At 37.0% G+C, this 14,633-nt stretch overlaps 1 protein-coding gene across 2 annotated transcripts in view; it reads right to left on the reverse strand.

Moving 5' to 3' along the window:
- Positions 1-14,633, reverse strand: part of LPCAT1 (lysophosphatidylcholine acyltransferase 1) — a 65,859-nt gene that overhangs the window by 20,750 nt on the left and 30,476 nt on the right. Inside the window, exons 9-10 of one of the 2 annotated variants that reach the window (XM_041408043.1) lie at positions 12,346-12,428; positions 1,747-1,872 (exon numbers count right to left, since the gene is read on the reverse strand). In XM_041408043.1, the coding sequence (XP_041263977.1) occupies positions 1,747-1,872; positions 12,346-12,428 (209 nt within the window). The remainder of the gene's footprint in view (positions 1-1,746; positions 1,873-12,345; positions 12,429-14,633) is intronic. The other variant, XM_041408042.1, reaches the window with a different exon arrangement.

A 14,633-nucleotide genomic window follows, 5' to 3' on the forward strand; every position in this document is an offset into this window, starting at 1 on the left:
GATCCCATCCAGCGGAGCACAGGCTAAGCAAATTTTACAGGTAACAATAATGAATCCTGTAGACACATAATGTGCACAGAAGTAACTCTTCAGTACAGCAAACGGAGGTGTAAGTTGTTTTCAAAAAATCTAAACCAAAAAGATATCTGAATTTGCCTTACTATAGGAATCTTAAGACTGGACATTATCTTGAAAGTACGTCATTGCTCAAAAAATAAATATTAAGACTGGATGAAAAATCCATTGGATAAAATTTACTCTTCCAGTTATTTGGGGATGCTAGTGGATGATCTTAATGCCTCCCTGGCCTCAAAACCTTTGAATAAGAACAAAATGACTACATTATTATCAAACGTGCATTAGAGATAAAGTCATATTACAATCTTCATCCAATTGTGCCAGAAAAATACCAGCATAATATCCTTCTTATTGGCACATGCCCAAATTCAGAGAGGATTATATTTCACCAAGGATTAATTGCTCATACCAGAGAGAGAACTTCTGGGCTGCAGTAAACCTCACTCACAAATGCACGTAACTGTTTCAGAGGCCAAAACAAAACCCTAGAAAAGCGTAATTTGAAAGAACAGCTTTATATTGAGCAGACAGAAGCCAGACAACTTAACAAGAGGATTAAACTGAATCCCAGGATTATCAACTGCATAATAAGAGACGTGGGTGGTTGGTTTGTTTTGTTTCACTTGTTTTTCTTCCTTAGTACTGTAAATTCAGAGCATTTTAAACAAAGTGAGAATCTTTATTTTCCCTTATAAATCTCTCCTATGCTAATGGACGTTTTTCAGATGGAAGCCCTGACAATAGATTAGTATATCCTTGTCATCTGAATTCATGATATGTGCTGTCCTACATTCCTTATTCTCCACCAGAGCTTTTTCTTCTTTATTTTCATTTATGTACACAAGCTGAAGACGAAGGAAAAATTAGTGAAAGGAAATAAAATACACAATGGAAACATGAAACTACGCTCTGTACTTTCAGGTGATGAGACAAGAAAATGAAAAAGGTGTTAGAATATTGATAGTTAACAGAATGAGGCTGTACATTTAGTTCATGGTTGCTCAATAAGACCACTGAAGAAGCAGGAGAAAAATTGGAAAACAGCAGCAAGTTCTACTATTTGGTTTATGTAAATTCAAGTTTGCTGAGGCTTTTTTGAAAGGTAGAGCTAGCAGGAAATGGCACTATGGGAAGAAAGAAGAGAGGACCCACGCTGCATTCACTGAGCTACAGCTGCATTAGAAAGTCCATCTGGCAGTGGCCTGCTCAAAAGATCAACCACCACCTTGTCTTTCTCAGCAAAGGGTGACCCCTCTGTCCTCACTATTACAAGGTTAATCCAGTCACAAGATTGCTGTTGACAGCATTTGTTTTCCCTCCACAGATGTCACAGGAAAAGGCAACTGACTCTCAACTGTATCAAATATTAGAAATCCCACGGTATTCTTGATCCTCTTCAGAAACTGTCTTCTAGCTCAGGAATGAATGCTTCAGATCCACTCTGCTCACTTGTCAGATGGAAAATAAAGAATTTTATAACCTACTCTACTCATTAGGATTCAGGAGTGCTGCTTGCAAGTGAAGTGTTTTAATTTTACACTTGTGTTTCCCTGATTGTATAATGGCAACATTCCATTTATACTCATAAACGCAGTATTGTTACAGGATGGGAAAACTATAGATATAAAATAAAGATGCACTTTACATATAAATATTGTATATGCTCACCCAAGGCTTCTCACAAGCTTTGCAAATTCTAAAAGACACGTATCTGAAGGTAGACGCAGCTGTCCCTCAGCCAAAGCCAGCTGACAGTCTTCAAATGTGTAGTCTGTCACTGGAACTCCCAACGCCCTTGAATAAACCAAAGAAACACTGTAAACAAGGCACTAAGAAAACTGAGCAGAATAATCACTTATTTCACAGCAAGAAATCCTGTAATAATTATGCTCTCTTTTCTGAAAAACTATAAGGAAAAGCCAGTAAAAGTAAGTTTACATAGAGAGAATGAAATATGGTACTAGATCAGTTGCAGAGCATCTGCTCTGACTGAGTCCATGAAAATACGCAAGAACACAAGGCAAAAATTAGGCAGTGCATAGACATTCATACACAAATTTCATATAAATGAATAACTAGGGTTTCAAAATTTTTCATCTGGAACATAAATATATATTTATTAACAACTGTGACCAATATTTTAATTATTGATTTGTTAATGTGCTAGCACACTTCAGCTATGATTAATATTATACAAAAGGCAACATTTCTCTATAAAGAACAGCTAGAACACAACACACAAAAACAAGCTCTAAGCAAACAAGTTATTTTTAAATGTATGACATAAAGGTAGAAAAAAAAACTACTCCCAAGACTTTATACACCAAACAATTCAGTATTGGTTTTGGCTTAATTTCTAACTTAATGCTCTGTAGTAATTCTAGCACCAAATGATAGTTGATGGAAATCCAGATATTGTAGCTGCCCTGCATTTGCTGTGGCAAAGTTGAGAGAAAGACAGTGTGGTGTGAAAGAGGCCTTTAAGAATTCAGTGTACAAACATAAGATGCAATTTAGAAAGCCAACATAGCTCCATATAAGCTACTCATCTGCCACATTTTTTATTATACCTCATTTTACTTAAGGAGCATTATCTCCTTTATGCAGCATTTTCTAGTTTGATGAAATCTTCACAGAATTTTTTTGTTTAGTTACCTTCATTCTTTTCATCCACAGTTTGTCTACCTTACTGCTAACCACCTTTTTAATAAGTGAGGTTAATATATACTAATGGCAAGATTGATGCAAAACCCTGAGGCCTGCCACACTAATTTTGGCTTTGATGAAAACTCTGCATTCAATTCTATGCTTTACTGTAAGTAGTTTGATCTGTAATGACAGTCACCTCTTATGCAAACAATTTCTGCCAGTCTCGTCCTCAGAATCTCACTCCAAGGCCTTTGAATAGCAAGGTAAATATCATAAACCAGTTCTCTTCTGTCCACCAATTCATTATCAAACTTCAGGAATTCTGATATATAGGACATGCACTAAACCTGAAAGGTACTGATCAGCGCTTCTCTCTTCTCATGAAGGCTGAGAAAGTCCAGCATTTAGGAAGAACACCTCACTAATAAATATTCAAGCTCCAAAAGTACCAAATATGGTAAAAAAAAAGAAAAAAAGAAAAAAAAAAAAGACAGTATTTATGCACAAAACAAGGAAATAGAAGGTAGTTATTTTGGCTGAATAGCTTCCCCCTTCCTAAGAAGAAGCAACAAAGAGAAAGGAACAAAAGGACAAAGCCAACTAAACCAAATGATTTAGGTACATAGAAAAGTCATCTTACAAGCACAGTGGTGAAGATTAGATTGCCTCATACTGGTGATCTAAGCAATTAAATCCAGTTCCTCTAAAATTTTCTCTGCTTGATCTGCTCTTGTTTCATCAATTAACCCCTCCTATGAAGTGTCCCAGCAGTATTTGTAAATCAGTAAAACACCTTAATGCAATGGACAAGATTCTTGTGATACCTTACCGCACCCCACAGACTTATGGTAAAATACAGATGACGAACTCCCCCATGCCGTGGGGATTGAAATCCATTTCCAAGTTCAACCTGACTTAGAGATCAGGTATTGGGAGCATGTCAATATTTCTGTTTTATAGTATTCCATATAATGCTGTATTATACAAGATGAAATCACTGGTATTTTACAAGACAAAATTAATTTTCCTCAAAAGAAGAGAAAGGAGTGGATGAAAGAAGCAGAGTCTATTCAGCCAGTTGAGATTACTTCCTATTTCCATCTTTTGTATTGCCAGTGCACTTGACCATCCCTATAGAAATCCATGTCAACTGTCTCCACCAAGGACATGCTACAGACAGTACGACCCAGAGCAGTTCCATGAAAGAAGGAAACAAAGATCTAGCCCAGCCAAGCACTTTACACCAAAATGCGTAAGTCCTCCAGGCCATGCTAAATATAGCATTTAACAGAAATACAGGAACTTACAGGCGATCAGCTAAAGCACAGGGGAACTACAGGCAAAAGGGGAAGCATGTTAAAAATAAGTTAGGAAACTGAAAGAGTAAAGTGCTCCTCTGTTGACATATTATGAAATCAGGAGAAGTGGTAAGACACTTAAATTCTGAAAGGACAAAAAAAATTTAGTGTCATTGAAAATTATTAAAGGTGGCAATTAAAGAGACTTTAAAGAAACAGAAGAAACTCAAGCATTCTCTCAAGGGAAACAGAGAAGATGGACAAGCTAAAACATAACTCTAAGGTGGCAAGCCAAAGCAAGAAACAATAGCTTGTTAAAACCAAAAGCAAGATGCTTTTCCAACACATCAAAAGAAAGATGACTAAGAAAGATCAGGCCACTCAGCCTGGGGGGAGGGTTGAAGCCTGAATGGCTGCCAACCGAGCACCAATGCCAGATTTAAACCAGATTTAAATAACTGCTAAATAATCGTCCCCAAATATGTTGAAGGTGCCTAGCTAAAGAGAAATTTTCAAAAAGCCCAAAACAAACAACAAGAAAATCAAAACCAAACTTAAGACAGAAAATAAATTCCAACCAAAAGGCAGGGTCATTTCAGACGCAGCCAAACCACAAGGGGAAACACAACCTGCATATTTTTATAGCTTTGTGCACCCCTTATAAAAGAGGTGGTAGTTGGGCCAGAATTATATTGCTGCTGTCAGTGAAGGAAAATCCCCATTACAATTAATACCTACATATATGTTCAATGTCAACATATACACAAAATGGGATTCAGAAAGACAAAAGCATCTTCTCTTGTTCACTTGTTGTAATTTTCAAGCTGCTGGACTTAAAAAATCCCAAACAAATGAACTTAAACAGGGTACACATACATCCAGACTTTCACAATGACAACGACCAGAACTGAGGAAGGAAAGAAATACTTCTGCTCAAAGCGAAGTTCAATCAGAAACAGCCAAGGCCAGATAGAGTTCAAGGGGCTCTTGAGTTCAGAAGACAAATCACAAGCTGTATAGAGCTAGCAGCTTTAAAGGACCTTGATTTCAACTCAGAATGTTGAAGAAACTGAAGCTGGGCAGCATATAAAGTTCATTATTTGTGCTAAGACTTGTGAAATTTTTAGTTTCTTAGAATAAAGCCTGGCTTGTTAGAGTTCACTGTAAGGCCTCAGTACAAGTGCAACTCACAGGATTTTCTACAGAACCAGTTATCAAACCATTCTAACTTATCCTCCAGGGCAATCTTCTTCTACTGCAATTAGGGAAAAAAAATATAATTTCAATTTGAGATGCAAATCACAAGTACAATCCTATATTTTTAATAAACTAAAAATAAAACAACTTTTCCCGTATCTTCATTGGAAAGCATTTCCCCCCCTCTTTTTTTCAAACTACCTCTGTTTTCACACTCAACTAATGTGAGTCTAGCCTTTAAAAAAGTCCAGCAGATTTATATGGCCTGACATGAATATCTCACTTGACATACCTTGAGACGTTTTCCTTCCCTGCCCTCCCCAAGATGCTGGCTGTTTACCCATCATGACATCACACTACATGAAGTTTCAAAGTCACCAAGTCACTTGAAAATAATAAATGAAACAAAACCCCAAAAGCTTTCCTGCAAACCCAATCTGATAAACACAACAGTTATCCTTGTTATATCCTGATGTCTTATACCAAACAGCTCCCTATGTCTAACATTTGTGCCATCATAATATGAGATGAATTATTAACTTCCTCATTTTCTGCATAACAATCCACTATGCATGCAAAATGCCAAACATAAAACAGAATGTGACTACTGGAATATTATATAAAGTGAGAGAAAATGGTACAGGCAATATTGTGACATTTGGAATCTACATTTCAAGAAAAATATTCTCAAAATGTTTTACATTGTTCACAAGCAGAACTGTGAACTAATCAAGAGAACATTCCATAGGTTGCTCACAGAAAAACTCCTTTAAATCAATTATAACCCTTATTGGGTGCTGAAAACATTAGGATTCTATCCAATTTGGTATTTTTCTTCATTAGCAGATGTTCAGCAAAAAGACATACAAAACACAATGGACAAATAACTCCAATTATTAGTAGTCATCTAATCTAGTCATCACTAGTACACAAACTTCCTGAACCAGAGACCTTTTGTACCATCGTGTTTTAGAATCGCTCATTAACCACACGTTTTTTACAGTGTATCTCAGCTCTGATGAAGTAATTTTATCTATCTGGTAAAGAATGCCACAATTTTGGACATTTTAAAGACTTCATTTACCTTTAGCTGATCTACTGTTGAGTGCTTTAAAACTCTCCTGCCATGAAAAGTAAGACTTCCTTCAGTATTGTTTTTCAGAACACTGGTGATTTTCCTGACCTTCAAAACAATCCTCCACTCTTTTTCCCCATCCTTTCCCAAGCTGAAGTGCTGCCAACTTAATAGTTTTGGAAGGCCAGAGTAGATAGTCCCTTTTCTCTCCTCAGACTACTACTTTGTGACATTCTCCAAGCAAAAGAAGGTCCAGTCATGAGTCTGAAGTTCACATAAGGAATCTATTATCTCATAATGGTTTAATTTTTAGACAGAAAAAGAAGCTGCCAACAACTGTATTTCTGCCTGGTGTTGTTTGAAATTGGGTCCTGTAATTGTTGATCTTGTGGACTTGCACATCACAAATCTTCAAGAAGTAAAAAACAGAGGAGGTTCTCCTTGTGTTGTCAGCATTCAAAAACCAGTTAAAACCAGAGTGTTACAAAGTATTACTTAACATTTAAAAATTTATTTCTTCCTTGAGAAAATAAATGTAGCAAGAAGTTGCACAGTTAACCCTGCTCTATGACTATGTTCTCCACCTGCCACACTCACAGTATTCACAGAAATGAACAGAGTGCACAATGTATTTCTCATCTCCACTTTTGTTTATGGTGTGAAACCCAAACAATGCACAGAATCTTTTAGGAGGGAAAAGACCTAAAGTCCAGCCTTTGACTGATGACTGTCTTTTCAACTAAACCATGGTGTCACGTCCAGTTGTTTCCTGAACATCTCTGTGGGCAGTCCATTCTGATATTTAACACTTCCCATGAAGAAATTCTTCCTGATGTTCATCCTGAACCTCCACTGGAGCAGCTTGAGGCCATTTCCTCTCATCCTATCACCTTGTTGGACAAGAGGCCAACCCACAGCTTGGAACAATCTCCTTTCAGGCAGTTACAGAGAGCAGTAAGATCCCCCTGAGCCTTCTTCTCGCCAGGCTACACAGCCCCAGCTCCCTCAGCCAATTCTCACATGATTTACTCTCTAGATCCTTCACCATCGATGCTTCAAATGGATGCTCATTAACTCCAACACTACAGTAATTCCACTTATACTGATGCTTATGCCTTTGATGGTATAAAAATGCCGAAAAACCAGTTTGGATTTCAACGTTTAATGCTGAGCATCCAAACAGTACCTGTGCAGAATCACACAAGGAATTTCAGACAGCACAGGCACAGAAAACAGCAGTTTTTCTGAAGTTAGATTCAATGGGCCACTGAATACAACAAATTGCCATGAGTCAGACCAGTAAGCTACTGTAAACTCACATGCTCAAGGCCACTCTTCAGCAATGAGCATTACTCTATCACATATATTGGCAAAGATTAGGTTCTGATGCTGTCAGAGCCTGCAAGAAAAAAAACAAACTCTGATTTTGACTGTGCAGAAGATGACAAAAGGGAAGATGGACACAGAAGACTACCTGTAACGTTTTTTGCTTTCACCAGCATGCTGGATAAAAATACTCATTTTTCAAAAGCAAAATGTAACGCTCATATGTCAAGCTGGTAAGTCAGTGTTTTAACTGTATGACATGCTCCAGCATGGGGAAAGTGATCCTGACAAGCACTTGATAGAAAACATCAGGAAGGCAGATGTTTCAAGTTCCATGTTTAACAGGCTGCACTTTAATCAATTTCAGCATCTACTGCAAATATAAAAACGTGTCTTTAAATGTTTCTGTGAGAAAGAAAAACAAAATTACTGGAAAAATGCAAACTCAACTATATATTTTGCTATTTCTACAGGAAGGCTGCCTTTCTGGGCTCACCAAAAATGAAACTTCAGAACTCCGGGACAGTGTCACACATGTTATTACAGTGCTGAGTTTAACACTCAAAAGATCTAGGAAAATAAAATGCTCAAATCAGGAGTACTGAAAGAACTTCAATTCTGAGGTGCTTACAGTTTTGAAAATCAAAGGGGCAAAGGCATCTGGTTTCCAACAAGTTTCAGTCTCAACATCTGCCACATGCAAAAAAGAAAATTAACAGATTTGTGATATTTTGTCTTTCATTTTTTCCCAAATTGCACTACCTAACCACATTCTTCCCTACTTTGAAGACAGTCTTTAAGAGAAACTAAAAGTAAAGGAAAACAATTTGTGTTTGCATGTTAATATGTGACCTGTGGGTCTGTGTATCATCAGTCAGCTTATACCTGTAATTACAGCTGAGGTTACTTCACACTTGCACAAAGAGCCTGCAGTGCAGATTTTCACAATCAGCTGCCTGCATTACCACTGGCTTATCTAAGTACAAAATGAATTTTTGCAACTAAAGGCTAAGCTACTGGCATACTTCTTTCAAACATATCTAAGTCCTAAAGAACAGCAGGGTAACAAACTTGTTTTCCCCTCCAAAGTGGGAGTAAATGTTATCTACTTTTTCCTTCAAACAGAATTTCTATACCCTAAATAGTACTTTGAGTACAACTAAGAGATGTCTTTCAGAATACAGCTGCTCATGAAAATTAGGCATTTAAGAACAGTTGCAAACGGCTACAACTCCACAATGAAAACAGGCAACTAATATATTACTTTAGGGGAAAATACTCCAAACAAACCACAAAACACTCTTAAAGCTATTCTTTAAACAGCTATCAGTAAATTAGGAACTGTGATGCAGCAAAACAACATAGGAAAGTAAAAATGCATAGAAAATTGAAATTGATGCAGCTAAGAAGCATAAGACTTTTTAAGGCATAAGAGAAAATACAAAAAATAATGTAACTATTAGCTAAGGATAGGAAAATTATCATCAGAAAAAAAAACCCTTCTGTCATGTGCAACACTTTACATTGGGAAGCAATTAAGACAACATACCTTATGAATTAAAGGAAGTCTTTCCCAATGCTCTAAGAGTGATAGAGATATTTCCTCTACCACTGAGAAATTTCTAGAAATAAATACTTGTGATTGCATGGTCAAGTGATTTGTTCCTAATAATTCTGGAAAAGGTGGATTAAAGTCTCAAGTGACTGGCAATTTTACAACACTAACATAGTTCCAGTAAACTACCACTTATTAATTAGAAGATTTAAAAAAAAAACCCAAAAAACAACACGGATCAGAATGTTTCAAGTAGAAAATATATAGAAGAAACTGCGGAACTCAAGAAATTAACAGACCAAAACAACCCATGTTGACTACCATCAACATAAGATGATAATAGGCTATGCACATGAAGACCAAAATGATGATTTTGCTTAAGTAATACAAAAGTAAGGCAATATCATATTTATCTATACGGCATGACTTACTAGTAGGGTGGTTTCAGAATTTTGTTAGAGCAATAAAGAACACATGAAGTGAATTATAGCTCAGAACAGCACCACACTTTATTTATCGATTTTAAAGAGATCCAGCCAGGACTGTTGCCATATTTAAAAGCACTCAACATTTTCAGTGATTTGAAAGTGACTCTAAACACAGCTCCTGATAGCACTTGGTGGGTGACCGGAACTGACTAAACTGAGTAGGAGTCAGAACAAGGCCAGAAAGACCAAACAAGACAGACTCACTCAAAAACAGGTTGTATGAGAAAATTAAATATGAAGCATATCGTTAAGGTATAAGTAGGGGCCATATTTTAAACAGCATATTAATTTTTGTGCAAATTAAGAAAATGACCCAAAAGATGTCAAGCATGTTCAGCAGCAGTGGCTATCCTGTATGAGTCATTCCAGTTCTGATAACACAGGCACACTCTGGATTTCACTTTTTGGGCAAGTAAATTCACCCAATGTGCAAGAAACTGATGTCCTAAAGAAACAAACCTCAGTGAATGACAGCACCTCCTTACCAAAATAGTTAAGTGTTCACTCACATACATATATAAATTGAGTATCTAGAGACTGCAATCACTCACATCTGTGGCCACCCACAGGAAAGCTAGTCAAATATGGGTAAACCAAAAATTCTTCAGAAAGTCAACAAGCAGAAGCCGCATAAGATACAGATGTCTTGTCAAATGCTTTGTTCAATGCTAAATAGAAGCTGTTCACAAATTAAGATTATTGTGAAGGCAAATGATTTCAAGAGCAGAAACTGTATCTATTGCTGCACTCAGCAACTTCTATCAACTCCATCTGAAATCAAGAGCAAGACACAAGGTTTCCACAACACTGGTTCTAGACTCACAAATCATTACTACCTGAGAGCGCCACCTTTGATGCTGTAAAATTTCCAGTAGAATTAGACTCTTCTGCCAGAGAAATATGATGAGGAAGAGGGGTAAGAAACCTAAAGAGATCCCCAAAAGGACCTCTTGACAATAAGATGCTACACTGCCACTAACTCAATCCTCGAGAAAATCTAGATGAAGCAGTAATACTGTCCTTTATTCAGCAATGCAGAGTGCAATGCTAGCACCAAACAGCACCTGAGGTACTTGAGTTGCAAGCTCCAGAACAGTCTTGACAGCATTTGAGTTGGAATCTCCTGTACCAAAAGCTGCATGAATAAGTCTAGAGAACTGACACAAGGAGGCATCTGGAAGTGGTCAGAAGTAAATAATTTTAAACTATGTTTATGTTAATTGGTCTACAGTTATCCATGGTATCCAGGCATCTACATTCTATTTTATTCCCACCTGCATTTTGACTTCAAAACTTCAATATCCACACGTGTTTGTTTTCTCATTCCTATTAACACAGCACCTACAGCCCCTGCTTCATCCCAAAGCCGTTTTTGACATCTCCCTTTTGACAGTCTTCCTGTTAGATCTGCACTCTTCTTCTGTGACCAAAAATGCTTAATTCCTCAGGGCTGGGAGGGAGAAACATAATCATGTTTTTCCTCCTAAGTGAACTCAGAGGGGAAGGCTTGCGACATGCCAGTTGTTGTAAAATTTTGTAGGCTTTCAAAGTTTTTCCTTACAGCACACAATCCCTGTTATGTGATTGGAGCAGAGTTCAGAATGAAGATTCAATAACTGGCCTTCTACACAAAGTCTGAGGACAACACTTGCCAAGTGATAGTCTTTAATTAACAACAAAAGTCTTTGAGGCCAGTGCCTCAAAGATTTTTGTCTCCAAGACAGGATGATTCAAACAGGTCCTTTTGTTCTTTTCTCTTGTGAGCAATGCCCTTTTGTACAATACATCTATTGTCATATTATTGTCTCAACATCCGTAAGGAAACTCACAGACGTGGGTTCAAGCAGACAAGACTTCTCAGTTACTACCTGCAAACTGGCCTTTGGCTTAAATTGGAAATGGAAGAGAAGTTAGACAAAGGAAATTATGATTTCACAAGTTCTTTCAAAATCAGGATTAGGAAGATACATAAACCTCTCAAGAGTTATTAGTGATCACAGGCCTGAGAGTTTACTGTAAATATGGAAAGTTATCTACTGACTAATGGAAGATTTACTGAAAGAACAAAAAATAAATGAAAAAGACATTAATAAAAATGCAGCAAAAGAGTGAAAGTATTAAATGTTGCCTTTATTACACCCTATAGACAAGTGTTTTAACTGTCTTCACATTAACATTAACTTCAATTAATTTGCATTGTATCAGTCCTCTGTTTCCAATGGAAGTAAAGCCACTTCACTGCACTTTACTGTCTGAAATACTACAGGCTAATAATGAATACATGAAACTATTCTTAACCTCATTAAAACAGTCATAGCTTAAAATGCAACCCCAATAGCACAAAATTACATAACTTTCCTAAAATTCCACCATATCCTTCCCCCAAAAGACTAAATACCCACTGGAGTAAGCAGAACTGCCTTGTTAAATGAAGACATGTTAAAAATCCCCAAAAGAATAAACCGAAAAAAAAAATTCCAAACCCATCAACTCCAACAGTTCTTGCTGTATTTGTGGCTCCCTGGCCTCCTCAGAGGGGAAAGTAACTGCTATGTAAAAGGTCTTGCAGACACTCCTGCAGACTACAAGGTTCTTTGCAGGCAGACAACCACACCAACTTGATTCAGTCTAAATTTAAAATCACACATCTATTTTTATACGGAATTACGACATACTTACTCTGCCATTACACGCCTGACGTTATTGGCATATAACACTGGATTTTTTCTTTCTTCTTCTGAAGGAATATACACGGGTAGAAACTGCATACAGAGAACTGAATTATACCAAAAATATTTAACATTTTATACAATCTCTTACAGCACTATCGTGAAAATTGTATACAGTTTGTTGTTACTCATAAAATTGTATTAAGACTACAGAAAATATTAAAAATTAAACTTTTAAATGCTTAAGTATATGTCACACGTCTAGAAATTAATACAACACTGACTCTGCTAATTTTTTATGACATGGAACCCAAGCAGAGTTTTACCTTCATTTCCTAAGTAGGACTCAGAATTTTTAAATAATTTAGAAGTATTAGCACTTTTTTGCATCAACCTCACTTACCTCCTGTATTGCTCAGCTCTTTCCAGATAACAAAAAAAAAGCACATGCTAAAGGAATATTGTTTTATAACTTAAAAATTAAGAATCCAAATTTTAAGGACATCAGGTATTTACTGTCCCCCTGCAATTTTGAAATCATGTACAACTGCCTAATATACACACGAAGAGTGTTTTTATTTTCTGCTGTTGGATGCTTTGAATTTTTTTTTTCCTTCTAATGGGACATGAGCCATTAACACTCCATTGAAAGAAAAAATCTAAATGAATGCAGATGACCAGAGAACCACTGAACAATTGATATTGGAAAGGGGAAAATTAAACCAGAACTGCTGGAGACCCACAACAGAAAGGGCAGCTTTTGAAACAGCACAGCCTACATTAAAATATCTTCCAGTATTTAAAGCTGTTTTTAAGTGTCCATTGAAAAATTACGTAATCCCCAAGATCATGGCCAGTCTCACCAATAAAACCTTCAAAACATTTCATTCTGCCAAGTGACTAACTTCTCAGATGGGAGGAACAAGAGCAGATCACTCTGATCATCACTCCTACTCCGTACCAGACAAAACTCTCTCAGTAGTGCCACACAGTGAGATAATTTATGCACTAAGCGAGCAAAATGCTCACAATCCTGTGTAAAGCTTCTGTATTAGAAAAAAAGCTGCAAGAAGCTTAGTTGTATACATATAATTACATATGGGTAGTGAAGATGGGAATTATGACCCAGAAATTTCACACTGGTCTTTGAAACAGAAACTAACAACCGGGTAAAGTTGTTGGTCTTTATTTTAAAGTTTATAATTTCAGCAAACACTTCTCAATAACCATGAAGCTAGCTGCGCTTTTAAAATTACATAACTGTATGATCAACAGTACCCAAACACTGCTATTGGACATTCACCTGTTTCCTGTAAAGGACAAATATTGAATTTATTTTGAGTTTTGCTGGAGTTTTCCCTACATGCACCACTGCAGCTGTAAACACTTGACTCCTGTCAAAGTTTACATTATAAGCAGGTACACCAGCCTCATATAAGATACAAAACCACAAAGACTGTGAAGTTAACAGAGATGGAAAGACTGCTCCTTCAACTTCCAAACCTCATTCCATTTACTTGAGTTGCAAATGGCTATCAAGTAATTTGTTCAAACACAGGAGAAGTTTGAACATGAGGTGATTTCAGAGGTGTTCTGCATGTCTGTGCCTAACTCAACATAAACAGCACAACCATTTCAACATCACTAACAAAACCAAGAGAAGAACTCTCAGCTGCTGCAGACTGTCGTGGATGTACAAACACTGAAGTAGACAGGTCAGTAAACCAAACAGGCATGAGCCAACACAAACTACATGTGCAGATGATCACATATCCTTCTTCACATTGCCAGCATGTCAGCTCTAAGTACAGGATGGGTGGATGGGTGAATATTTACAGAAACCTATTATAAAACCTACATAGATGCTTGCTTCTCAATACACACGCTGGATGACACACACAACATGCCAGAACATATATTATATGCAGAGAAGCCCAGACTAGCAAAGTTTGGATCCTGATTGCTGGCTGTTAAATCTTACTGGCTATCATTTAATAAAAAAAAAAAACTCTGAGTTTGTGTTTTGTCATATGTCTTCCTGAATTACTGGATCATCAGCACTAACTGCAGCATCCAGGCTGTTAAGTATTTGCCAGTATCTCTGTGTTGATTGAACAGAGCAGGAGTATCAACTAACAAGCTTCAGAGACCAGAGCAAAAATATGACTTCAAACACAAACCAACTAATATTTCCTATATGTCCTCACTGCACTTCCTTACAAAAACAGATTCAACTGCTACAGCTCCAGAACAGCCTTGACAGCATTTGAATTGGAATCTCCTGTACCAAAAGCTGCA

This window comes from Onychostruthus taczanowskii, unplaced genomic scaffold, assembly GCF_017590055.1.
Source record: "Onychostruthus taczanowskii isolate IOZ18803 unplaced genomic scaffold, ASM1759005v1 scaffold29, whole genome shotgun sequence".
Lineage (NCBI taxonomy): Eukaryota > Metazoa > Chordata > Aves > Passeriformes > Passeridae > Onychostruthus > Onychostruthus taczanowskii.